The sequence below is a fragment of the Alligator mississippiensis genome, chromosome 1, assembly GCF_030867095.1.
Source record: "Alligator mississippiensis isolate rAllMis1 chromosome 1, rAllMis1, whole genome shotgun sequence".
Taxonomy (NCBI): Eukaryota; Metazoa; Chordata; order Crocodylia; family Alligatoridae; genus Alligator; species Alligator mississippiensis.
Window position 1 is genome coordinate 251,910,126 of NC_081824.1, and position 23,757 is coordinate 251,933,882.

The 23,757-nt window shown below is 46.2% G+C and overlaps 2 protein-coding genes across 5 annotated transcripts in view; one reads left to right on the plus strand and one right to left on the minus strand.

The window, feature by feature from the left end:
• The window catches only part of LOC102572765 (uncharacterized), a 28,319-nt gene extending 27,127 nt beyond the window's left edge, over positions 1-1,192 (minus strand). Inside the window, exons 1-2 of one of the 2 annotated variants that reach the window (XM_019476218.2) lie at positions 479-1,192; positions 303-359 (exon numbers count right to left, since the gene is read on the minus strand). In XM_019476218.2, the coding sequence (XP_019331763.2) occupies positions 303-359; positions 479-769 (348 nt within the window). In that variant the 5' untranslated portion in view covers positions 770-1,192. The remainder of the gene's footprint in view (positions 1-302; positions 360-478) is intronic. The other variant, XM_014603885.3, reaches the window with a different exon arrangement.
• Positions 584-23,757, plus strand: part of CHD1L (chromodomain helicase DNA binding protein 1 like) — a 30,717-nt gene continuing 7,543 nt past the window's right edge. Inside the window, exons 1-14 of one of the 3 annotated variants that reach the window (XM_019476217.2) lie at positions 584-661; positions 3,713-3,825; positions 4,606-4,712; positions 6,220-6,334; positions 7,427-7,458; positions 10,350-10,431; positions 13,500-13,662; positions 13,820-13,975; positions 15,722-15,814; positions 16,837-16,933; positions 18,091-18,164; positions 19,633-19,743; positions 21,339-21,453; positions 21,896-22,049. In XM_019476217.2, the coding sequence (XP_019331762.1) occupies positions 3,802-3,825; positions 4,606-4,712; positions 6,220-6,334; positions 7,427-7,458; positions 10,350-10,431; positions 13,500-13,662; positions 13,820-13,975; positions 15,722-15,814; positions 16,837-16,933; positions 18,091-18,164; positions 19,633-19,743; positions 21,339-21,453; positions 21,896-22,049 (1,323 nt within the window). In that variant the 5' untranslated portion in view covers positions 584-661; positions 3,713-3,801. Of the gene's footprint in view, positions 662-1,429; positions 1,601-3,712; positions 3,826-4,605; positions 4,713-6,219; positions 6,335-7,426; positions 7,459-10,349; positions 10,432-13,499; positions 13,663-13,819; positions 13,976-15,721; positions 15,815-16,836; positions 16,934-18,090; positions 18,165-19,632; positions 19,744-21,338; positions 21,454-21,895; positions 22,050-23,757 lie in introns of those variants that run through there. The other 2 variants (XM_019476216.2, XM_006261476.3) reach the window with 2 other exon arrangements.

Genomic DNA, 23,757 nt, shown 5'->3' on the forward strand with positions numbered 1-23,757 from the left:
CCCACATCAAACGCTCTGCTTGAGCAGCCTGAGCAAAGATGCAGAAGCTGTCTTACCCACTTAGCGTCAGGGGCATTTTGATGTGGATGGGTTAAGCAGTGCCTGCCATCCTGGCCCTTGCCCTTTACACAGGGTTTGTTTTTTCTTGCTCTGACCAGCTTTGCCCAGGGCCAGGGCTAAGCCCTGCACACAGGAGTAGGCTGGACCCCCCCCACACACCTACCCCAGCAAGCTCAGGACAGCATGGGCCCTGCCTGGGGGGCACCAGGCGGGCAGCACAGACAGGGCAGAGTGGTACTCACCGTGTTAGCCAGGTGGACAAGCAGCCGCAGGGGCTGGCCAGAGAGCCGGGGGCCCCACTGCAGGGAGGAGAGGAGAGGAGAAAAGTCACAAGGGCTTGCAGCTGGAAAGGCACCAAGCCGGGGAGACCCCACAGGTGCCCCTCCCCCAGCCCACCCTCTAGGGCTCCTCTACTTACTGCGTCCCGCGGGGGCTGGAACCCAGCGGCCCCGACCCGCTCCCGGCACTGGAAGACGGCGCTGGGGGCGGCGGTGAAGCAGCGCACGAAGCCCAGGTAGAGGAGGAGCAGGAGCAGCAGCGCCGCCGGCAGCAGCAGCGCGAGCGCCATGGTCCCAGCGGGCAGGGCAAGGGCGCAGGGGCGGTGAGAGACCCGGGCTGCGACGGCGCGGCAGCGGCGGGGCCGGGATTTGTGGCGGGGAAGCACGTGGGACTGCTGCGGCCCGGGGGAGGCGGGCAGGGCAGGGCACATCCCGGGCCGCTGCAGATGCAGCACTGGCTGCTCTCGCCAGGCCACGGCCAGGCGCCCCCCGCCCCTGCCCGGGTGATTGCCGGCCGCGCGGCTTCCTGGCTACGGGGGTCTGCCCCGCTGGGCCTCACGTGCCCCAACCTTACACGGGGGCGAGGGGGTGTAGGAGGGTGTGGGAGAATAGGTAGGGGGAGGGGTGTGGGTATAGAAGGTGCAAAGGGGTGCGGGTATAGGGGGCATAGAGGGTGGGTGTAGGGTATAGTGGGGTATGGGTGTAGGGAGTGTGTGTGGAGGGGGCGGTATAGGGGGGTGCGGGTGTAGGGACTGTGGTGCTTCTTCTCTGGTGACACTTGCCCCTTGGGGTCGTTTGCTGCTGCCGGCTTCCCCCGTGTGGGCCCCGCTCCGCGGAGGCCAGGAGCGCAAGCTTGGTACCCGCTGGAGGCGCGCGAAGCGAGCGGCTGGCATTGACTTGCACCCCGGATTGGAACGCCAGCTCGTACTGTCACAGCGACTGCCCAATCAGCCACCGCCAGCCCCCAGCCAGCCAATGGCAGTTGACGCGCGACTGGCCTATGGGGGGAGCGTTCCAAGCCATCAGCCAATCCGCGCCTCGCTGCGAAGCCAACTCGATACAATGTTGCAATGCGGCTTCCGGCGCCTGAGCTGCTGGGTGGTGCTGTTGCCCCGGGGGTGGGTAGGGGGCTGCCGGGCCGAGGCAGCGGGAGGCGGCCGGCGGGATGTCTCGCTTCTTCCAGGCTTTTTGCAGTAAGCCCCAAGGGCGGGCAGGCGGCGCGCCCTTGAAGGAGGAGGACTTGTACCACTGGGGCCTGGCAGGTCAGTGCGGCCGGCGGGGCCGCCCCGAAGGAGGGGTTGCCTGTTTGCGGGCTTAACTTGGCTGGATCCGTCAGGGACTTGCCGGCCAGGCCCGGTGGCTTTAGGGTTGGACAGTATCAACCTCCTTGCCTCAGGGTGCTGCGTGGAATCCTCCCCCTTTGACAGTCCTGCCTTGAGCAGGGGCTGGACTAGGTGACCTCTTGAGGTCCCTTCCAGCCCTGCTCTCTTACATAACCATAATGCACCTTGTGGGCCAGGTTCTTCTGTCAGGTAGTGGGTGGAGCTCCAAAGTAAAACCTTCATTCCTTCAGTGGAGCTTCATTGGCCGCATGACATGTCCTGTAACCTCCCTGCAGTTGCTTAGCCTGCGTGGAACAGGGAGCAGAGGTTGTTTTTGTGGAGGTCCTCTGGAGCTGAGCTGCTGTAAGTGGGTCTGTTTAAAGGGAGACCTCTGAAATGAAACAGGTCTCCAAAATCAACTTATCTGCTGACCGGCCTTGTAAGCTTGATGTGGAGAAGGATGGGCTTCCCTAACCTGGGAGAAGGAAGAGGGTTTTGGTTATTTTAATGAAAGGAGAAAAAAATACACACACACACACGCTGTGACTGCTGCAAGGAGCTAGGGTAGAGCTGTGATCCACTGCGTGCACACCCCTGCCCAGAGCATACAGGCTGCAGATTGTGACTCTGCCCCAGCTCCGGACTACGCTGCCATGGCTGCAAGATCCCATCCCGAATGCAAAGCATCTCCATGTCTTGCCACGTGCCCTGCCAGCACTGCTGGGGCGGATCTCCATGAAAACCCCTGCCCCATGCTATCACAGTGTGGCTGCTAAGGTCCCCATGGAAACCAGACCTAGGCTTGTGGGCAGGGGCTGCTGGGAAATGAAGTCCAGCTACCGGCCAGGTCCACCATTTTGCCCATCCTTGATATCCATAGAGTGCCAATTGCTTCTGCTGCTTGACTTTACTGCAGCCAGCTGTGGAGGAGATTGGTGCAGGGGGGTTCTGCAGCCCTGCTCCTCTGGCTGCTGACAAGCAAAACTACGTGATATGGGTGCTTGTGCAACTGCCACCCCTGCAGTTTTCACCCCCCTGTGGTGTAACACATACACATGACATGAGTTTTGCTTTCAAGAATTTGGGGTGCAGTTGCCCCCAAACCCCTGCACCAATCTTCTTGAAACTTGGCAGGCTTTGTGGCCTCAGCAGGGGCTACCGCCCCTGCAAGTTTCAGACAAAAAGCAACAAAGTTATAGATATTTCATTGATTCCCCATTATACCCTATGGCCAGATCTCTGAGGCGGCTCATAAGCTTCGGACGGATCAAAATGGGAACCCGGTCCGGAGCTCCGGAATGGATCCCTGACATCCAAAGCGGCTGGATCCGAAGCCCGATCGAATAGCTGTCCGCTCACACAGGCCTAGTGACCACTAGCTAAGTCGGGTTGCTCTGCTTTGCGCTACGGTGATGATATAACCCTGCATGATTTTTGCTCTATATTTCATAGGGAGCATTTCGCAGAATTTGGAATAATGGCCACGTCCTACCACCCAGTCCTGTGCCTTAACCACAATAACATCCTTTATCCTCAAAGTAGATGGACAGTTTGTAATAAAATCACCTCCAGTTTTTAACAGAAGGCTTTTACTCCATCCCCTTCTGTGAGAGAGAAATTCTGAACTTTGCAGCATGCTGAGGAGGGATAAAGCTATGTTCTGACAGCATGAGGGCACATGGCCCTCCAAGGAAGGGGTTTATCAAGGAAGATGACACCCAAGCAATTTCCTTTTGTTTGATTTCTAGGAGGTTATGGAACTGGTACCTTTACTCACCTCACCCACAGCAGTCCAGCTTGCCAGGGAGGCAAGTTCCAAATCATTAAGGGCTTTCAAAGTTAAAATTGGCACTTTTTGTTCAGCCTGGAAGCTTATTGACAAACAATGCAGATTGCGAAGCACCTGTAAAATATTTTTTTGGCATGAAAGCTGACTTGGTAGGTAGGCCTAATCTGCCCTGTGTTTCTACATCTGCAGGATTACAGGATGCAGTGCCAAGTAGGTTGTGTGACAGTTTTGTGTAGCTTTACCAAATCACTTTTGTGTTTTAGGTATTCAGCTACGTTCCTACCAAGTGGATGGGGTGAACTGGCTAGTACGATGTTATGAAGATCAACATGGCTGCATCCTGGGCGATGAGATGGGTCTTGGAAAGACTTGTCAGGTGCCTCTTTTTATTTCTCCATGGACAATCAATTTTGCCTATATTTTGTCTTCCCAATGTTCCTGCAAGAGGTAGGAGAGGAATTCCTTAAAGTTTATTTAGATTAGGACCAAATATTGATGTCCTTGAGAAGAAAAAGGCCTAAATCTTGATTCCTTCTGCTCTTGCTCAGTTAAAACACTTTTGTTTTTTAAAATAAAAGGCAAAATTATATTCTTAGGGGGAAGACTGCTTTGAAGCTCCTGCTTAGCTGACAACACAACTAGCTATTAGTATCATAAGATGTTGCTTTCGTGACTCTCTGGGTAGATCATTTTACAAAGTTCAGTTCTCAGAGCAGAGATGGTTAGATTTGTATAGCTGTTTCATAGCCTTTTTTTTCCTTGTCAAAATAAGCATTCCACTTCTGTTAAGAATTTGGCAAAGCGAGCTTGGTGTGTTTCTTCAACTGACAGTATTCCCTGAATTTTAAGTGCTATGCAAATTACTCACTTAAAATTAGCATATAGTACATTGCATTCTTTCAACGTTACAAGGGAAAAACATTTCTGAGTAGGGGACAGAGTGCTCCCAGATTAGTGATAGAATTGGACTGCAGCTGCAGTGCATTTGATTAATTCTTTTCCATAGTTTGCAGTGCTTATGGTCAGGGTTTTGCCATAGTGAGCCTGTCAGGAACCAGCAGCAAAGATGGTGTTGGAGGGAAGGTTTGTATTTAGATTGTGGGGTTTGTTTTGGAACTGCTTATTATTGACAACAATTCTTTTCTTTGTGTTCCAGACCATTTCTCTGCTTGTGTATTTGTCTGGAAACTTTATAAACAAAGGGCCATTTCTTATTCTTTGTCCTCTTTCTGTACTGAGCAACTGGAAGGAGGAACTAAAGAGGTGAGCCTTAGGATTATGATGCAGACATTTGCTCTCATATCAGTGAGTTGCAATGATCACTTAGCATATGCTTACACGGCTTATGGTTTTTTAAAATTAAAGGCAAGACACTGAAACATCAAGTTTGTGGCACAGAAAGGCACAGTTCACAGCTAATGCATGGTTTTCTGTGCAACCTTGTGTATTGGGATGTCCCCTGTGGTAGGGTGCATAGTACTGGGTGACTCCTGGCACAGCTGCCCCCTACTTCTCCTGGCTTTCATTGTTAATTGTTGTAACCTCAATGCTCAACATCCCACTGGAGGCAAAGGTTAAGGTCCAAATTAAGCCTGCCCACACACAAGTGTATTTACTGTGTGCACACGGATCGGGTAAGGAGAACACCATTACATCTGTGTGTGTAAGGCAGACCTGTGTGCACTAGATCAGTTGATGGTGTGGCTATTATTCATGTGTTTTAAAACTGCGTGAGTGTTAGAAGAAAAAGACTGCTTTTGAATTGTGGGAATTTGCTGTCTCTCAGGAGGATGTGATAACTGATCAGGCCATGAAGTGAACTGATGTAAATCAACAAGAATTTATTTATTGTGAGGCATGGCTCAGGGAATATACATTGCCATCTATTGTGAGAAGGATATTCAGATATTTATGGTGGGGTGAGGAAGTAAGAGAGAACTCCATTGCGATGACTTCGCTCTCTTTCACAGTACTCCTTCCCTCTCCATCCTATAAAGATTATGAAGGCAGTTCTGTCTTGTGCAGAGGCAGAAAAAACTGGGAAGGATATCCAGCATCTTTTTTCAGTGAAGGATTTTGTTGGTCCTCCTGGAATGTTATGCTGGGGAAAGAATTTCTGTTGATGTTCGTGGGAGCCTTGCCTGGGTGAAGAGCTCTGGACTGGGTTCTATGACTATGACTTCAGTGGGAGCTGTGGGTAGTTAGCATCTCAGGATTGTTCCCTGCAATGAGTGTTCTGGATAGATGTAGATTCCTGCTTGTGCCCAGGGGATCCCTACTACCTTGTAAAAAGAGCTCTTGCTGGAGAAGGAGGTTCGTGTTGGGTGTGGTGTTGGCTGGATTTCAAGGTTCAGACTGGAAGCCATATCCAGAATGAAGTTCAGATTTGGCAGCACTGTTATCTTGCTGCCTTCTTGTGAAATCTTCCACTCAAAGTAGTGGACATCCCATGACAATAGCTGCTGTTCTGCCATGTCCCATCTTGGATGGTAAGGCCTATGAGAATGCTGCCAATTTCATGAGCTTCTGGACTCCTCCACGCGACAGCCAGAAAAACAGGATATAACCTGAGCCCAAACCCATCAGGGCAGGATTGAAAACAGGGACTTGGATCCAACACCATGATTTGGATAAGGGGTTTCCATCTGGGTCCTCTTTTGGTTTTTATGCTAGGTTTGATTGACAGGGTTTGAAGTTGACCACAAGCTTTTGGGGCCTGGAAGGCTCAGCCCAGCATATTCCTTTGTTTTGTTTTGTTTAATGGGAACAGGTTTGCTCCAGGTCTCTCCTTTGTGACATACGTGGGAGACAAGGAGGAAAGAGCAGAGCTGCAGAGGGACCTGAAAGCACCTCTCAACTTCCAGGTCCTGCTGACAACATATGAGGTACCACTCCCCAGCATGAACAGCCTGCTTTCGGGACCCATCTCTGTTTCCAGCCAGGGAAATACTTTCTTTGTCTCCATTATGAATAGTTTGTTCTGGGCATCATTTCACATTGGCAGTTTGGTCTGTTTTTAAAAAGTAAACACATCCACTTGAGTCCAGTAGTGGTGAAAGGTCTCTCAGCTCCCTCTGTTCAGTTTCTCAGTCCTTTTCTCCTTGTTTCTGCCCTCCTTTTCCTTGTTCTGGGGTGTCTTTTGTTTTCTTCACACCTCAGACTCGTTTGTCGTACCGTGCCCCATCCCAACCCCTTCACCTGCTTTTCTCTCCCCCACCTTGTTCCTCCCCAGTCCTAGTTATGCACGGTGAGTACTTGGTATGAGAAGGCTGAAGGGGCTTTCATACTGGAGTGAGCTCAAGGAAACACAGCTTGTAGAAAGAAATAGATCTGGCTTGCATTTCTCCTTTCCCTTTGCTGTCACAACGAGGACACTGCTTTGGAGAAGGCCTTTGTCCTTACACAGCTCAAAGTCTTCTCCGTTTTGAACCTGCAGGCAAGCAGGCTGCATGTGCATACTTGTGACAACAGCAAAGAATCCTGACACGACACATTCATTGTGATAATTTATTTTGATGGTGGGGGGAGGAGGAGAAGTGGGATGTGGCAGGGATATTGAAAACTTTTGATTCTCAAATACGAGAAGAACCATCATAGGAAAACATAACAAAAGTGAAGAGACTGAGACACATGTTTTTCCCAATGTAAAAATCTCTCTTTAACATTGCTGGTTTTTTAAAATTGTATTTCAGATAAGACTACGGCCTGGGTAACTTGTGGTTATTAGAGAATCTCCATGACATTGCCTATAAAAATAGGGTCGGGTTCAGCTACACTAATTGCTTTCCATCTCCTAAACTCTTTCTACAGTTTCGTTGCCCACCCACTAATTGCCATGCTCCTCTCAAGAGGCAGCTGTTGTTTAAAGGGCTGGTGAAGTGATCCCTGTTTGGTTTATCTACCACTTCTCAACACAGAAAATCCCAAAGAGCTTTGCTAACATAACTGACAGGTCATCTCACTTTGTTTGTTTGCAGATTTGCCTGAAAGATGCAACATTTCTTAAGTGGTGAGCTTACTTTTTAAATTATTCAGATTTGTTCAGTGAGCCTATCAGCCTTTTCCTTGGGTTGCTTTCCTTTCAGACACTGTCTGTTTTACATGAGCTGTGGCTACTCTTCACTGGGCACATCTACACAAGATGCTGAATGCACAGAAGACTAATTCTACTGCACATCAGCACAGCAGGCAAAACCCATGTTAATGCGGAGTAGATTTAGTCTAATGCACATTAACATAACTAAAAAAGTGTTCATCTGCACTAATGTGCAGTAGCGCTGATTACAGCACATTAACTTAATACCTGTTATTACAGGTATAAACTTAATGCACCATAATTATGACATTAATCTGCACAGTAGCTTGTTATTGTGCAGTAGCATTGGCAGACGCTAACCATGATGCACTGCTAGCGTGCAGTAGCATCTGAAAAAAATTGTATGGGGACAGTACTGTGCAGTAACAACTGTGAAGTCTGCTGTTTGTATAGATATGGCCGCTGAGTATCAGGACTTTGTTCCTGATCTATTTCAGTAAAAAAAAAAAAATCTCTTCATTTTCAAGAGCGCTGCTGTGTTCTTCCAGTTTTCCTTGAATGAAACAGATGGTTTTCAAGTAGGGGCATAGAAATGCATTGTGTGCTCATCTTACATAACTGGCATGAAGTCAAGGAGTGTTTCCTTATTCAGGTCATCTCATCCAGGGAATCATCATCAGTAATGCCAGCAGAATAGAGTAAACAGAAGCCCAGAGTATCACTTTCTGGTCCATGTAGCTCCGCCATGTGGGTGGCTTAGGTTATAAGTATGAAATTGAGAAACCTGAACTATCTTCTCCTGTGATGATCACTACAACCTCGTAACCTAAATTGTATTGCATGACGTTGAGCATGTCTCTCGTCGTGATGTGCGGGTCATTGTCAAGGAAGCCGAAGCCTGCCTCGAGACACCATTGCCGAACTGCCAGTTGGTCTCTCTAATGCAGTTTTCGTGTTGTCTTCCATGTCCACTCACTGGTAGGACAGAAGAGAATACCACCTGTGCACCGAACTCCCTCAGCACGCCGCCCAGAGCATGGTAGTCCGTCATCAGGTGATCGGGGCTTCTCGTGGCTGCATCGTTAGTACCCACATGGACTAGGACCATGGGGTAGTAATCGGTGGGCTGAATCATGGCCTGGATCATTCCCGTCACGTCCCGAATCTTTGCTCCGGGCAGGCAGTAGACCTCTTGTGTTGAGGGTTCCTGGCGACAAATGGATCCTTCCGTACCTCTCAGAATGGAGTCGCCTATGACAATCACTCGACTCCTCCTCCTCTGGGTCTGTTTGGTTCCCTTGACCTGTTCGGAGCGTGGAGAATGTGGCGTTGCTTCCTGCCCAGAGGTTTCCTCCTCTCCTTCCATCTCCTGCAGCATCGCCAGGGCCTCATACCTGTTATTCGTATCATGTTATTCATATCATGATTGGAGAATTTAAAGCTGCACTTAAAACAGGAAGAGATTTCAATGTCTTGTAATAAGGCTGGTGCCTTACAATAATAATGCCTTTAGTTATAAGTTCTGGAGACAGTCGAATCTAGTGAGAGCTTCAGGAATCAATCCCTCAGGAGTCAGAGAACAAATTCCTTCTCCACCCTTTGTACCTCAATTCACAACTAGTCATCTGTGTTACAGGGTTTGATTAAAAAATGGAGCATGGTAAGCACATTATTTTTGTCCAAAAAGTTCAGTCTGGGTGTATAACCAGGGAGAATTTTGGTACTGGATTTATTACCCAGATACCTTGTTCCAGGTGGACCCAAACCCTCAGACTGACTACAACCTTTCTATTTGATAATAGGCAAATTTTATCGATACATAATGATAGCAGGTAGGAATAATACAAGCAATTCTATAGCTCCCAATCTTAGGGCTATCATCAGTCAAGGTATTTCTGGCCAGGACACGAGCTTCACTCTGAGGTTCTCTCTTGAATGTCAGATGTCAGCAGCCTCGAGGTCGGAGGCCTACGCCGCCCCTCCCCACCTCCTCCCCTGGGTTGGATGAGACAGGTTGGTGGTATGCCCTCTGTCCATGGTGCCTTGGATTCCCCTCTCAGGGACCCTTTGTTGCTCTGAACTCCCTTCTTTGTATTCTTTTTTCTTTCCTGGTGACTCTTCATCTGTGGGCATCACTGATAGGTCTTTCTATGGTCGTCATACTGTCAATGGTCTGTCCTGTCAGCATATTCCTTTGTTTCACAAGCCCATCACATGCACACATCTAATTTGGGCTTTACTGGTGTCCTCCTAATTTAGTCTGTTTCCAAAACCAGAGATCTCAAGGGTTCTGGACTTGAGCACTGTGAGCTGGAGCCACCTTATCTCATGTTATGGAACAGTGTGGTACATGCCTACAATTTCCCAGCCTGTGTGTCTATCTCTGTCTGCCTTGAAGGCTGCAAAACTGCAACAACCAGGCTTTTAAAAATAAATTAACCCTTTGTCCTTGCCATGAACCTTTGTTGTAATGCATATCTACTTTACCTTTAGGCCAATTCGCAAAAGTAAGCCTCTGAATACCATTTTCTAGCCATCGCATTTCATCTCAAAAGCTGAATGCTTCAGCAAGTTTTGAGTGTTAGAAAAGAGGAGACGAGAATGGAAAACCTTTTACAACCTTGCATGCAGAGATTATCTGAAGGCATCCAGTATAAGTACAGGAAAGTGTGCACTACAGTGGCAAACTTTAGATGAAGATCTGATTCCACACCCCTCCTTGGAGTTTGGATTTTGGTTTTCAGTCCAGGGCTGTTTTCAGCACAGATAGAAAGGGATCACAGAGAGTGCCCTTTGTATCTTGGCCAGAATTGCTTGTTTGAGTTTAATTGAGAGCTCTGTTTTCTGTTTGTTTATTTTTACAGCTTTAATTGGGCTGCTCTGGTTGTGGATGAAGCACACAGACTGAAAAACCAGAACTCCCTGCTGCATAAGACACTTTCTGAGGTGAACAAAGTCATCAGTGTTTAATAATTTCACGGATTTTTCTTGCTTTTAAAGGAAATAAGTTTAGAATTTATCTTACCACTATCCCTCAGTGTATATGTCAGTCTTTTGGCCTGATCCAGTCCCCAGCCAAGACAATGGACAGACTTCCTCTGTCTTTCATGACAGATGGCTTGGAGCTTTGTCTATGTGGTGAGAGGGAACCCTCTGTCTAGAATTAATGTCACATTCTGATTAATATTAGTGCTTTGGAGGTTTGAGCAATTTGAGAGAGAGACTTTAAACAATGCAAGACTCAATCACATCTCCATGGCTTCTGTGACATGAGCATGTTTCTGACTAACGCAAGAAGATAGCATTTCTTTTTAAATGCCTTTTTTTACTTCAGGCTTCACAAATAAAGTCAGCAACCAGATGGTAAGTGGAGTTGGCAGCAAAAAGTATGGATGGAGACAAACAGCTTAAAGTAGGGGAAGAACAGGTTAGGGACTTCTTAGAGATGCTAGAGGCTTTCAAGTTGCAAGGGCAGATGGGATATGGCCTAGGGTACTAAAGGAAATGGTTGAGGTAATTTCAGAGCCACTGGCTATCTTTTTTGAGGATTTTTATAGATTGGGTGAGGTTCTAGATCATTGGAAAAAGGCAAATATATAAAGCCCATGCTTAAGAAAGATGAGAAGGAGGATCTGGGGGACTACAGACCAGTCAGCCTGATCTTAATACCAGGAAAGATCATGGAGTAGGTCTTCAAGGAATCTGTTGGGAAGCCCCTAGAGGAGAACTAAGTGATTAGGAACAGCCAGCATGAATTTGCCAAGGACAAATCATACCTGACCAACTTGTTTATTTTATGATAGAGTGACAAGCTGTGTGGATGGGAGAAGAGCAGTGCATGTGACGCTATGACTTATCAAGGTTTTTGATGCTGTCTTCCACAACGTTCTCATTAATAAACTAAAAAAACTAAACAAAAGTACTGTAAGGAGGATACAAAACAGAGGGTCATTGTGCTGAACAAGTACTGATCAATGGTTCAATATCTAGTTGGAAGGAGATATCAAGTGGGCTTCCCCAGGGGTTTGTCCTGGGTCTGGTGTTGTTTAATATCTTCATTAATAATTTGGATGATGAGATTGATTTGGATGATGATGAAATTTGCAGGTGATACCAAGTTGGGTGAGGTTGCAAATACTCTGAAGGGAAAGGCTTAAGATAAAGAATGAACTGGAGAAATGGTCTGAAATCCATCAGATGAAATTCAGCAAGGACAAGTGTAAAGTTCTGCACTTGGAACAGAATAATTGCATGTATAAATACAGACAAGAGTATGATTGGCTTGGCTGCAGTACTGCAGAGAAGAACTGGAAGATTAAAGTGGACCATACGCTAAATATGAGTCAACAATGTGCTCTTGTTGTGCAAAAAAAAAAAAAAAGCCAACAGAATCCTGGGTTGTATTAACAGGATTGCCCTTGCAGATTTTTTTGCTCTATTCAGGCCAGGTGAGGCTTCACCTGGAGTGCTGTGTCCAGTTTTGGGTCCCACAATTCAAGAAAGATACAGGCACATTGAGAAATGTAGCATACAATGACAAAAATTATTAGGGGCTTGGGAATCATGACTTATGAGGAAAGGCTAAAAGAACTAGGGTTATTTAGTTGGAGAAGGGAAGACTTGAGGTAGAATTTGATACCAGTCTTCCAGGATTTGAAGGGCAGTTATAGAGGGTGGAGATGGGCTTTTCTTTGTGGCTGTACAGGACAAGACTAGGAGCAATGTCCTCCAGCTGCAGCAGAGGAAATTCAGGTTGGAGATTAGGAAGAACTTTCTGACTATCAGGGGCGAGCACCGGAACAAACTACCCAGATAAGCTGTGGAATCTCCATCCTTGGAACATTTCAAGAGCAGGTTGGACAGACACGACTGGAATGGTTTAGTCAGGGATGATTCTGCCTTGAGCAGAGGACTGGACTAGATGACCGCATGAGGTGCCTTCCAGCCCTGCTTTCTTATGATAGTACTGAATTTGTGTGCAAGTCAGGAAAGTCTGGTCTAGTGATTGGTGCAAAAGACCACGAGTCACATCTCTTCAACTTTGTTTCCCAGATCTTGCTGTGGGACCTTGGTTAAGTCGCATATCTTTGCTGAATTCAATACAGTTTGCCTGGATTTGCCTAGTATTCCAGGTTAGAATTTGCCCTATTATGAGAACTGTGAACATTCAAGACTTGAATATGCCCAACATTTCCTGAATATTTGATTGTAGTGCAGGAGTGTTCACTCATCATAGAATCGTACAAAAAGAGGGTTGGAAGGGACCTGAAAAGGTCATCTAGTCCAACCCCTTGCTCAAAGCAGGACCATCCCCCACTAGGTCATTCCAACCAGGGCTTTGTTGAGCCAGGCCTTAAAAACCTCCAAGGATGGAGTTTCATGTCAACAAATAAGCCTAATCACACCTTCATTCTGCTCACATGGTTCCTGTTACTGAACATATGGGGGTTTTCTGTTGCATTAAGTGTACTACAGTGTTAGCCATATTCCTCAAATGTTAGTATGGCAGGGGATTCTGCAAATAGCACAGTGCAGATAAAGACCAACACTGTTAGAGCCATTCAGACAATGGGGGGAGGAGTGTAGACTCTATGTAATTTGCTCTCAGCATTTTTTTCCTAGAATTTTTGAACCAGCTCTTGTTATTTTGCATTACATGTGTTGTACTTGACATAGAATAGTCATGTCTAGTTTGACAGATCAGTGTTATAATGGCACCATGTTTGAGCTTTGTTTTCACTTTCCTTAAGCCTGTATTCGTTGCACTGTTGTGATTCCATTCACTTTAATGGAATTGCTTCTGATCACAGGTCTAGGTGAGTGAAGAATCTCTTTGCTGGTGACTCCAGCCCTTGTATCTGCTGGCTTTCACAGACGGCAGAGAGTTCTGCAGTGTTCCTCTACTAATTGCCAGATTTTTAGTTGTGTGGAAGAGTAGTGCGTTAGCAGTTTTGTGTGTTGTTCCTTTTCTAAATGCATATAACATAATTTTCCTTTGCCTTTGCTTGCTTCAGTTTTCAGTGAGTTTCAGTCTCCTGCTCACGGGCACTCCTATTCAAAACAGTCTCCAGGAGCTGTACTCCCTACTCAGTTTTATTGAACCTGACATCTTCCCTAATGACCAAGTGGATGAGTTTGTTCAGTATTACCATGAGATCAAAACGGAGAGCAAGTCAGGTAAGCAGCGAGCCATAAAATACTCTGCTTCTAAGTCGGGAAGATATTTAGCCATCTTGCAAGGTATTGTGAGCTACCATTAATGTTCATAAAAAGAAATGAAGTGCAAGATGGATTACTTGGATTCACTGGTTACAACTTTTTCCTCCCCATGCAGCCAAAGAACTACACAGTCTCCTGCAGCCCTTTTTACTCAGGCGGGTGAAAGTTGAAGTCGCTGCAGATCTACCTAAGAAGGTAGAAGTGGTACTATATCATGGGATGTCAGCCCTGCAGAGAAAATACTACAAGGCCATTCTGATGAAAGACCTAGGTAACAAGGGAATTTGGGACCTGTTGATGTGATTAATAGCAAAATCAATTCCCTCTTATAAATCCAGGTACTATTGTATTGAAAAGGGGGATGCATTAGCCAATAGTAAAATGTCCTGAATGAATGGGTTGAGTTCAATCTTCTGATGCCCTTTTGATGAGCAAGCAGTATTAACCTCTGGGATCAATCTGAGCTTCAGCATTTGGATCCTTATACAAAAACTTCCAGAGCTATGGACAGTTTGGACCTATGGTTTGGTCCAGTATAAGAGCCAGGCATTGCATCTGGATCTGACTCTGGACCGTTCCACAGCTTGGGTGTGGTCAGTCCTAAAGTTCTTGTTTGGGCCAACCTTTCAATAAATTGCAAATATCTCAAGAAAGTAAAGATCTCAAGAAATATCTTCTTTTCACCTGTTAAGCCATCCTTCATCTGTGCGTTTTAACACCCAACCAAATGCTCAGACCATTCATTCACTGTTGTAACACAACCAGTCATGAGGGACACACTGCTGATACTGAATTACACCCAGATGTTGATACCTAATACTGATGTCCTGCTCTCTCATATGTGAACATCCCATTACACATTCTGTGGATGTGCATGTGTCTGTCAGGATGGTGTATTAGTGAAAGGTTGGAGATACTCTGGTATACCTAGGACTGTGCAGAAGGCTCAACTCATCATAGAAACATAGGGTTGGACCTTGGGAGGTCTTCTAGTCCAGTCCCCTGCTGAAGGCAGGATCATCCATGCCTAACCATCCTAGACAAGTGCTTGTGTAACCTCCACTTAAATGCTTCTAAGGATGGAGCCTTCACCACCTCTCTAGGTGATCTGTTCCAGTACTGGCCCACCCTTGTGAGAAGAAATAATCCTAGTTCTTTCATCTTTTTCTCATGAGTCATGTTCTCTAGACCTCTAATCAATGTTGTTCCTCTCATCCTGTGATACTGCCTTGTGCATCAGAGAGATGGTCACAGGGTCAGGGAGACCTTCTGTGCCAACCTGGGCAGAGTGAAAGTGTACTAGCCCCAGACCATCCTTCCCACTCTCAGCTTTATTCATCCATCTCCCCCTTGCAGGTTCCCCAAAGCCCTGCTGATCTCCTTGTGTCCCTACAAAGCCCTGATGACTCCCTCACAATACCATTCACTCTCCTGGCTGTCACCCTTCTTATCTCCCTATGCCTGGGAGCTGAGACAACAGGACTGAGACCTGAAGGGTTTTTCTCAAAGCTCAGCAAAGCTTCCCATACCCTTTTAGAGCTTACATCTTCCTCATCCTTCTGCCCCCCTCCCAGCTTAGTTACTGGCTCTTATGAGCAGAGCTCTTACATCAGGTCCCAGTTGTGCATTGGGTTTCCTTGGAAGAGGCAGCCGAGTTATACGCAATAACTGCAGCTTCATTGTGTTAATTTGGGCAGCTTTAAATTCATGGGCCATTATAAAAATGTCAGTAAGGACTCAGGTTCTTCAGGAGAGTCCAGAAACAAAGTGGTCAGACAAGGGAAGATTTCCACTGTCTCATTTTCAAATGTTTCCTTTGCCGAAGTGAGCAAATATTTGACTGGAAATATGACAGGAAATTCCATTGGTCTTTGAAGAGGGAGAATGTTAAATGCAGAGCCTAAATTCAAACATTCAGTTGGACCAAGTGGCAAATAATTCCAGTCATTGCTGTTACAAAGTTTCAGAGATGTTGCTGAACTGGTTTGCCATTTCATTTTTTCTTTCCCCATTTCAGATGCATTTGAAAACGAAGCAGGGAAGAAAGTTAAACTTCAGAACGTTTTAATTCAGCTTCGGAAATGTGTGGCCCACCCGTACCTGTTCAGTGGTGAGAGAGGCCTCCTCTGTCTCTGACATGAAACCAAGTGTTTTTTAGCAAATGAATCAAGTTTCTTCAAATATGGTAGTTTTCTTTGATGCTTAGAAGTTGAGCAAAGCCCCTCTGTTTTGTGCTGCTAGATTGTAGTATGAAGAGACTCAGTTCATGTTAGCTGACTCAAAACAGTATAAAAAGAGAGACGCAAGGATTTTTGTGGGTGGTATCTTTTACTGGACAAACTGCATAGTTGGGATAGATTTAGACAAACTTTCAAATGCAATGCACTGTATTCAAAAGCTTGTCTAAATCTGTCCCAACTATGCAGTTGGTCCAATAAAAGATACCACCCACAAAAATCCTTGCCCCTCACATTTCCTGGACCATCATGGCTATATTATCACTCCAACACTGAGAAGGGGGCTGAGTTTTCAATCTTACCTCTACACATGTTTTTTCTTGCATATAGTAGAATCAGAATAATTTGTATCCAGGTGGTTCACATCCTACTTAGTTCACAGTAGGTTGCTGCAGTAAGAAAAAGCTGCTCAGATGTTTGCCACAGCTTTTACTTCAAAGGATACTGCTTCTCCGCTCATTTGGAGCTCAACAGCAGGTCCCACACAGCTGATCAGAGAAGTGGTACATTTTGATATAAAAGTCACAGCAAACAGCTGAAGTGCCTCAGTGGTCCCACACAGATGTTCGCTGCAGCTCTATATATCCCCAGCTGGTTTGCAGTCCCTCATCTTCTCAGGAAACTAAGAAGCTGGGATCTGCAGTATTTGATTTCTCCTTCCAAGCAGTGTAATCACACTGTTTGTTTTTGTCATGGAATTGTGATTATGGTGTTCCCAACAGACAGGAAAGCATCACCGGTTTAAAAGCAGGAATCTGGGTTATACCTATGTCTGTTTGGCAGCAGCTGTGCAATACGTTGTTATAGGTGACATCTGGGTAATTTGGGGGTGATCTTGAGATGTTAATTATTGCTATAATATTAGCACTGCTTCTAAAACTCATTTCCATTCCAGGTGTTGAACCAGAGCCCTTTGAAATTGGAGACCACCTCATTGAAGTCAGTGGCAAGCTGTGCCTGTTAGATAAACTCCTTTCTTTCTTATATGCTGGGTACGTTGTGTTACTGTGAAGATTGAGGAATATAGATAAGCCTTGTTGAGAAAAACAGCCTCTTTTATTCGTGACTAATGCACACTATGAAATGAATGGTGTAGTTAGTTAATGATGATTAGTGACAGTCCTAATTAAACTAATTAGAGTGTGGCAGCTGTGTTAGGAATGACAGAGAAAGCACAATGATTTAAAGCTTTTCTTTAAAGAGCCCCCAAAACTGGCTCTTTCCCTACACTTATCCAAACAGCTGCCAAAGTTGGGCTGGGAATCCTGAGAGATCAATTGTTTTACATGATGTTCAAGGTGTCTGGTTTGATCATGGGTTCCCTGAGGGCAGATTGTCGCAGTGTTTCAGTTCCTTTGTGGCACTAGTCCTATCTGGGCCTGGGAGGCAGAAATGCATCGTCAGAATGAAAAATAGCAATGTTGGTAAGAAAACCCAAAACTTAGACAAAGAAAAGGTCAGTATAAACACTCCATAATTTGGGGATTCAAGTCTGGTCTCAGATTCTGGATCTGAACTTCAGAGGCTGCAGAATCTGTAACTGATGTCCGAGACGATTTCGCTACTTCCCAAAAGAAGGCTAAGCAAACTGATATACCCTTCTGTTGGAAATTTCAAGCAGGTTGTGAGTGAATTACTCCCCCACCACTCATCGCAATACCAGACAAGGTCATCTCCCCTGGCATGCAGTTCTCTTCTGACAGCCTCCTCAGGCAGTGCTTGAAAAAGACACGGCAAAGCAAAAGTGAAACTTCCAAAATGGCCAGGGTTTCTCCATTATACAGCAACATAGAGGGAAGCGAGAGCGAGTGTGTCTGTTTCTGTGCCACAAGACTTATCAGGTCCTACATGCCTTTTGAATATCATATATGATATATATGATGATGACAGCATAAATGGACTTGGAGGGTCACTGGTGTATAAAGCCTAGAGCCCAGATCTGGGAATCAGGGCCATTGAGTTCTGACCCCAGTTGTATCCTTGACTTGCAGTATCACCACAGCAAGTCCTTTTACAGATGAGGAGACTAAGGTCTTACGATGCTTGGCTTAATTATACATCTGCATGAAATGAATACAAACTGTCTCTGCTTCTGTGAAGCACTATAAAATATACATTGAGGGTTGTGATACCTTGCTTTATTTTGCAGTGGCCACCGTGTCTTGCTCTTTTCCCAGATGACTCAAATGCTCGATATTCTTCAAGACTACATGGACTACCGAGGTGAAATGCATCTGCCTTTGGAGCAAAGGGCTTGTCATAAATGATCCTATATCACTTACAGCTATGCTGTCCTTTGCTGATCCTTGCATGACAGAGAAGGGACCATCGTGACAGGGACTTTTTTTAATTAGCAGGCATTTTCTTGGGGGTAGGAATCCAGAGCCCTGATTTTTGCTCTAGCAATGACTGCTTCTGTGAGTTAGTGTTGTCATCTGTAAAATAGGGCTGACAAGCAAAGGTTTTCTGAGATTCAGTTTTCTACTGCATTGGACAGCTTATAAACCTGGTGCATGCAAGTCAGTGGTCATAGGACTGTGATGAAGCTGGGTGTTATTGAGTGCAGCACTCCTTATTTTCAGGGATGTGGCAGCCACTTGCCCAAGAGCTTGAATTTGAATTATCACATCCTGATGTTGTGGTAATACTGTGGGTATATGCTTCACACTACAGCATGATGTATTACACTTCACCCCATGCTCTCTCTAGTTGAGAAGGAGCCTTGTGTTTTAGAACTTGGCCCTACGTTCTGGTCTTGGTTCTGCAGATCCAAATCTGAATGGACCCTACCGCACTCAGCAGCTACACTGAGCATGAATTAACTAAAAGTCAAGCCACCTAGCTATGCTTAGCTGGTCTCCTTAGAAGCTCTGTTACTGCAAATGCAGGCAGGACCATTCCATATTTTAGCAACCAGCTTTAATTACCAAAAGCATTCTTGACATATGAGACATTTTCTTTTGTTGGCACTTACCTGGCTTAGTGCTCACTGAGCCTTTCCCATAAAAGGGCCTTTTGTTTTGTATTTATGGTAGTAGACAGCTAATGCTGCATTTGAACACCAAGTAGGGGTCAAATCCTGGAGTTCTCACTCAGGCAAAACTCTCATTGAAGCCAATGGGAGTTTGCTTGAGAGAGGCCTGTTTGTACTGGTCCACAACCTGGGGCTAGTGGCCCAAAGGGACCTGGTCTGCAACAGGCCAGTGCACCACCACTTTTCTGCATTGGCTCTGGATTTCTCCATTCTGTTTCCAAGCAGCAATTTTAAAGCTAAGAGTCTCTGGTTCCATGTTTCAGCTCTGCTCCCCTCTACACATAGTAAATCTGGAGTAGCTCCAGCAAGGTTAGGTAGTTATTTTGATTTACACCAGTGTTACTGGAGCAGACACTGGCCCCCTGGTTCTGAGGTGAGAACAGACCTAGAAACTATGAGTGGAACAACGCAGTGCGGGAGACTGGGGGGAGTAGGAGGACATCAACTATAGGGGGGCTGCCATGGTGAGTTCCATGGAGAGCCCAGAAAACCCTGAAGTGTGGGGTGGGGATGGGGAGAGGAACACGTGAATTGGGGAAATAATGGAGAGGAGAAAGTTGGGATGAGAGGGGCTGGCAAAGATGAAAGCACCATGCAGGGGAATAAAGTCAGAACAGCAGTGTCTTCAGCATCTGCCATTTTTGTCTGTTTGGCAAGGCTACAGCTATGAACGTTTGGATGGATCTGTAAGAGGAGAGGAGAGGCACCTTGCCATCAAGAACTTTGGTCAACAGCCCATCTTTGTTTTTTTGCTGAGCACCAGGGCAGGTAAGGAGAGGGATCGGGGAGGGACCAAAATGGAAGTGTGTTATACAGTCCCAGTCCCTCACTGTACTTTGGTTGTATGTAGGGACTGACAGGACTTTGGGAAGGCCTTATCTCTGTGGAGAACCTCAATTTTAATACTTAAATGGGGACTTTAAAGGGGAAGTAAAGCCAATATAGTTAACAATTTCATTTTTAAGAAAATATTGTTTATTCTGTAATAGAAGTATGTGGATTTTCTTTTAAAAAATCACCCCGTTAGGTGGTGTGCATTGGCTATTGGCAATTCTTCATCTACTGGTGGGAGCTTGAGTTTCCCTCACACCGTCTCCGCAGCTGATGCCAAATGCACTGTTTATAGTGCAACCCAGCTGGTTCTTTTTTTATAAACAGCTTCATATGAAGGGGGTATTGTCCCACTGCCAGCTTAATCTTACAGAATATGACTAACATTTACGTTGCACAGATGCCAGCCATGTGCCAGTAACAGACTGGTACGGGTGTCTTCCACTCCTCAGCGCCATAGGCTGCAGAATGTCTCCTGGCGCTGTCCTATACATCTCTCCCACTCTTACCTCATAAACAGAACCCTTTCCAGACCTCCTCGCCTCCCTGCTCTCCATCCCAACAAAGATCCAGACTCTGCTCCTCTTGACATGTGTGCAAGTCTTTTTCACTTTGTCCTCCATGGGGCCTGAGCTCTCCCTTCCCAAACTGGCCAGGCTCTTTACCCCCTGAAAGTCAGTCATTAGATCTGGTCAAACATCAAGAAAGAGACTACTTCTCCATCCCTGCTCCAGTGACTGGTGGAGGATTTCAGGGTATGACTGCCTCGGTCTGCAGGGGGGGTATGGACACTACAAACGAAGGTGTGTGGCATGGGTGGGAGGAAATGCTGCTCAGCATATCCCTGCTTTTTAGTTGCAGTACACGCCGCCATTGAGAGTAACTTTACATTTTTTTAGTTCACATTGTATTTCTGTTCCATGAGAGCTGTTACTTATAAAGAAAAACAAACAAAAACAAGTGACTGGAAAACCTCAAAAGGTTTGCTGTGGATAAGTATCTAGACCCTCCACAGCCCTTGGACAGTTATCTGTGGGTATGAGGTTTCCTTACATTTCTGTAGTATCATCACCAGAAATCCTTTCCAGGCTAAGGCCAGGCCATGGGTTAGGGAGACCATTTGTGTGGTTATTAAGCAGTCCAGGCTGTAGTAGTTTGTCTTCAACTGGAAAGTTTCGTAGGATCTGTCTTGTGTCTAATAGCTTCAGCAAACCAGCCCCTTTATGTGCACAAGATCCAAGTCCTTTCTCTTCTTCATTGTAGTGGGTTCTACAGTTCCATTTGGGGTCTTTGTGGAAACCTAGAAACATAAAGAGTAAGGCATGAAGATAGCATTCAACAGACTGAGCAAAATTTTTGGATCCTTATAAAAGCTTCAACTTTAGGTTTGAGAGGAGGGTGGAACTTGGGTTTATTTTTATTTAGTCAGAACAGATTTAGTCTCTCCTAGCAAGCACCAGTCTGCTCTCCCTCTTTTCTGTTGAGTATCATGCATTACTGACAATCCCCTCTCTCTGGGCTCTTGGTTTCAGGTGGTGTCGGCATGAACCTGACAGCTGCAGATACTGTTATTTTTGTCGACAGTGATTTCAACCCGCAAAATGACTTGCAGGCCATTGCAAGAGCTCACAGGATTGGTCAGAACAAGTGAGGAATGACTGCTATGCTCTGTATCATGCTCCCAACACCCGGTTGTTCCTTCCCATCCTCAGTGTTGCAGCCTCAGTGTTCACCTTCATCTCTGCTGGCAGAAGATAGCTAAGCAAACCACCCCTGGGAATGGCGGGTGGGGAAGGGGGAGCCATTTGTCTTTGGCATGGTCCTGTCCTTCTATTTTGCTGAACTCATTCACTCCCCATCCTCCCTAGGCCTCCTGAGTCAGGAGCTCTGCAGTTGTGGAGGACTGGACTGGAGGCCAGTTTCTCTCTGCAGTGTCCCATCCTCTTCCCTCTGGTTGCAGAGGGGTCAGGATTTCTCTATGCTTCTGTAAGCTGCTTGTAACGGGACTGGGCCAGGGGTGGCCTCACACTTTGGTCCCTTGTCCTAAAGCAACATCAGCAGTTCAGCTGACTCTCTGACATTCTGCCAGGCCTGTAAAAATTATCCGCCTGATTGGACGAGACACCGTGGAAGAAATAATCTACCGACGAGCGGTGTCCAAGCTTCGACTAACGAATGCCATTATCGAAGGGGGGCAGTTTGCTCTGAGAGCTGTCAAGTCTCAGACAGCAGCAGACATGCAGGTAAAAAATGAGCCCGCACTGCAGGGGATGTTAACAGCATTGGCCTTGTCTTTAGGGAGGACTGCATTAGAACCTAGCAGCTGGTAGCATCTCTTAGAGACCAAACCAAACTCAGATCAAAGCATCTGTGGAACTCAGAGGCAGGGAGGCCCTAATTTTGAACTCTTAGATTCATAGATTCATAGATGTTAGGGTCGGAAGGGACCTCAATAGATCATCGAGTCCGACCCCCTGCATAGGCATGAAAGAGTGCTGGGTCTAGATGACCCCAGCTAGATGCTTATCTAACCTCCTCTTGAAGACCCCCAGGGTAGGGGAGAGCACCACCTCCCTTGGGAGCCCGTTCCAGACCTTGGCCACTCGAACTGTGAAGAAGTTCTTCCTAACGTCCAATCTAAATCTGCTCTCTGCTAGCTTGTGGCCATTATTTCTTGTAACCCCCGGGGGCGCCTTGGTTAATAAAACCTCACCAATTCCCTTCTGTGCCCCCGTGATGAACTTATAGGCAGCCACAAGGTCACCTCTCAACCTTATCTTGCGGTTGAGAGGCGACCTCTGGTAACAGAGTAACCTCTGTTACCTGAGGCTGAGGTTACTCCATCTGAAGGATGGGACCTATTTTCTGCAGATGTTGTCTTTTCCTTTTATTTTTGTTATATTGGATATTTAGGAACATAGGACTGGAATGGGCTTCCTGGGCCATCAAGTTCAGTCCCTTGCATTTGCAGGCAACTGTTAATGAATCCCTAAAATTGCCACTTTACTGACACACAAGTACAAGGCACAATACCTGAAATACAAACAGCACCCTATGACAATATAAAATCAGAGGAGACAAGGGCACTGCCAGTGCCCAACCACTGTAGGGAGAGGGAAGGAGTTGGTTAATAGATGCTCAGAACATCCTAGGAAAAGGACTACACCCCAGGCTACAGAAGGAGGCAAACCCTGCCCCCTGCTTACAGTGTGTGCCTGACCTAGGGGAAATATTCCTTCCTAGCCCCAAATTGGGTGATGGGTTTGACCCCGAGTGGAAGAACAAGATCCTCTGGCCAGAAAACCCCTGAGCTTAACTATCAGCAGGTGCATCGTTACAACTCAGTCAGCACCCCCTAACACACTGCAACCTTAGCTGTAGCCGACATCTCAGTGCTGCAGAGGAAGGCAAAAAAAATTGAGAGGTCTGTTGCATGTTCATTTACATGGAAATTGACTCACCGCTTCTAACACCTGATCTGTTTTTCCCTGCTTCTCCCTGACAAGCATAACTGCCATGCCATCATTTTGAGGCCAACCCAAAACCTGTTTGCAAACTTCAGGCAGCCTCCCCCTGAGCAGGTGCTGTCTGCCAGGAATCCAAGGAATGACTTGTAGCCAGGAACCTAAGGCTGAGGTTGGCTCAAGCATTTTGAGCGTAGTCAGGCCCAAAGTGAAACTAATGAGAGGTGAACCCCATGTGAAGTGAAACCAGGAAAAAATCTACACGCATGTGTTCCAGTCTTATGTCTGTCCTTCAAATCTTTCTTAACAGTGATGGCTTCAGCAGGAGAGACATTAGTGTGAGCACACATCCAGGAATAGGCCCTGCTGGTACTTTGTTCCCAAGTGACTTCTGTGGAAATCCAAGCTTTTGCTTAACATTCAGAAAGTTTGGGGCTTTTTGGGTTACCCCTTGGATGTAATCAAGTGCAGTGTTGTTTGTCTGAGT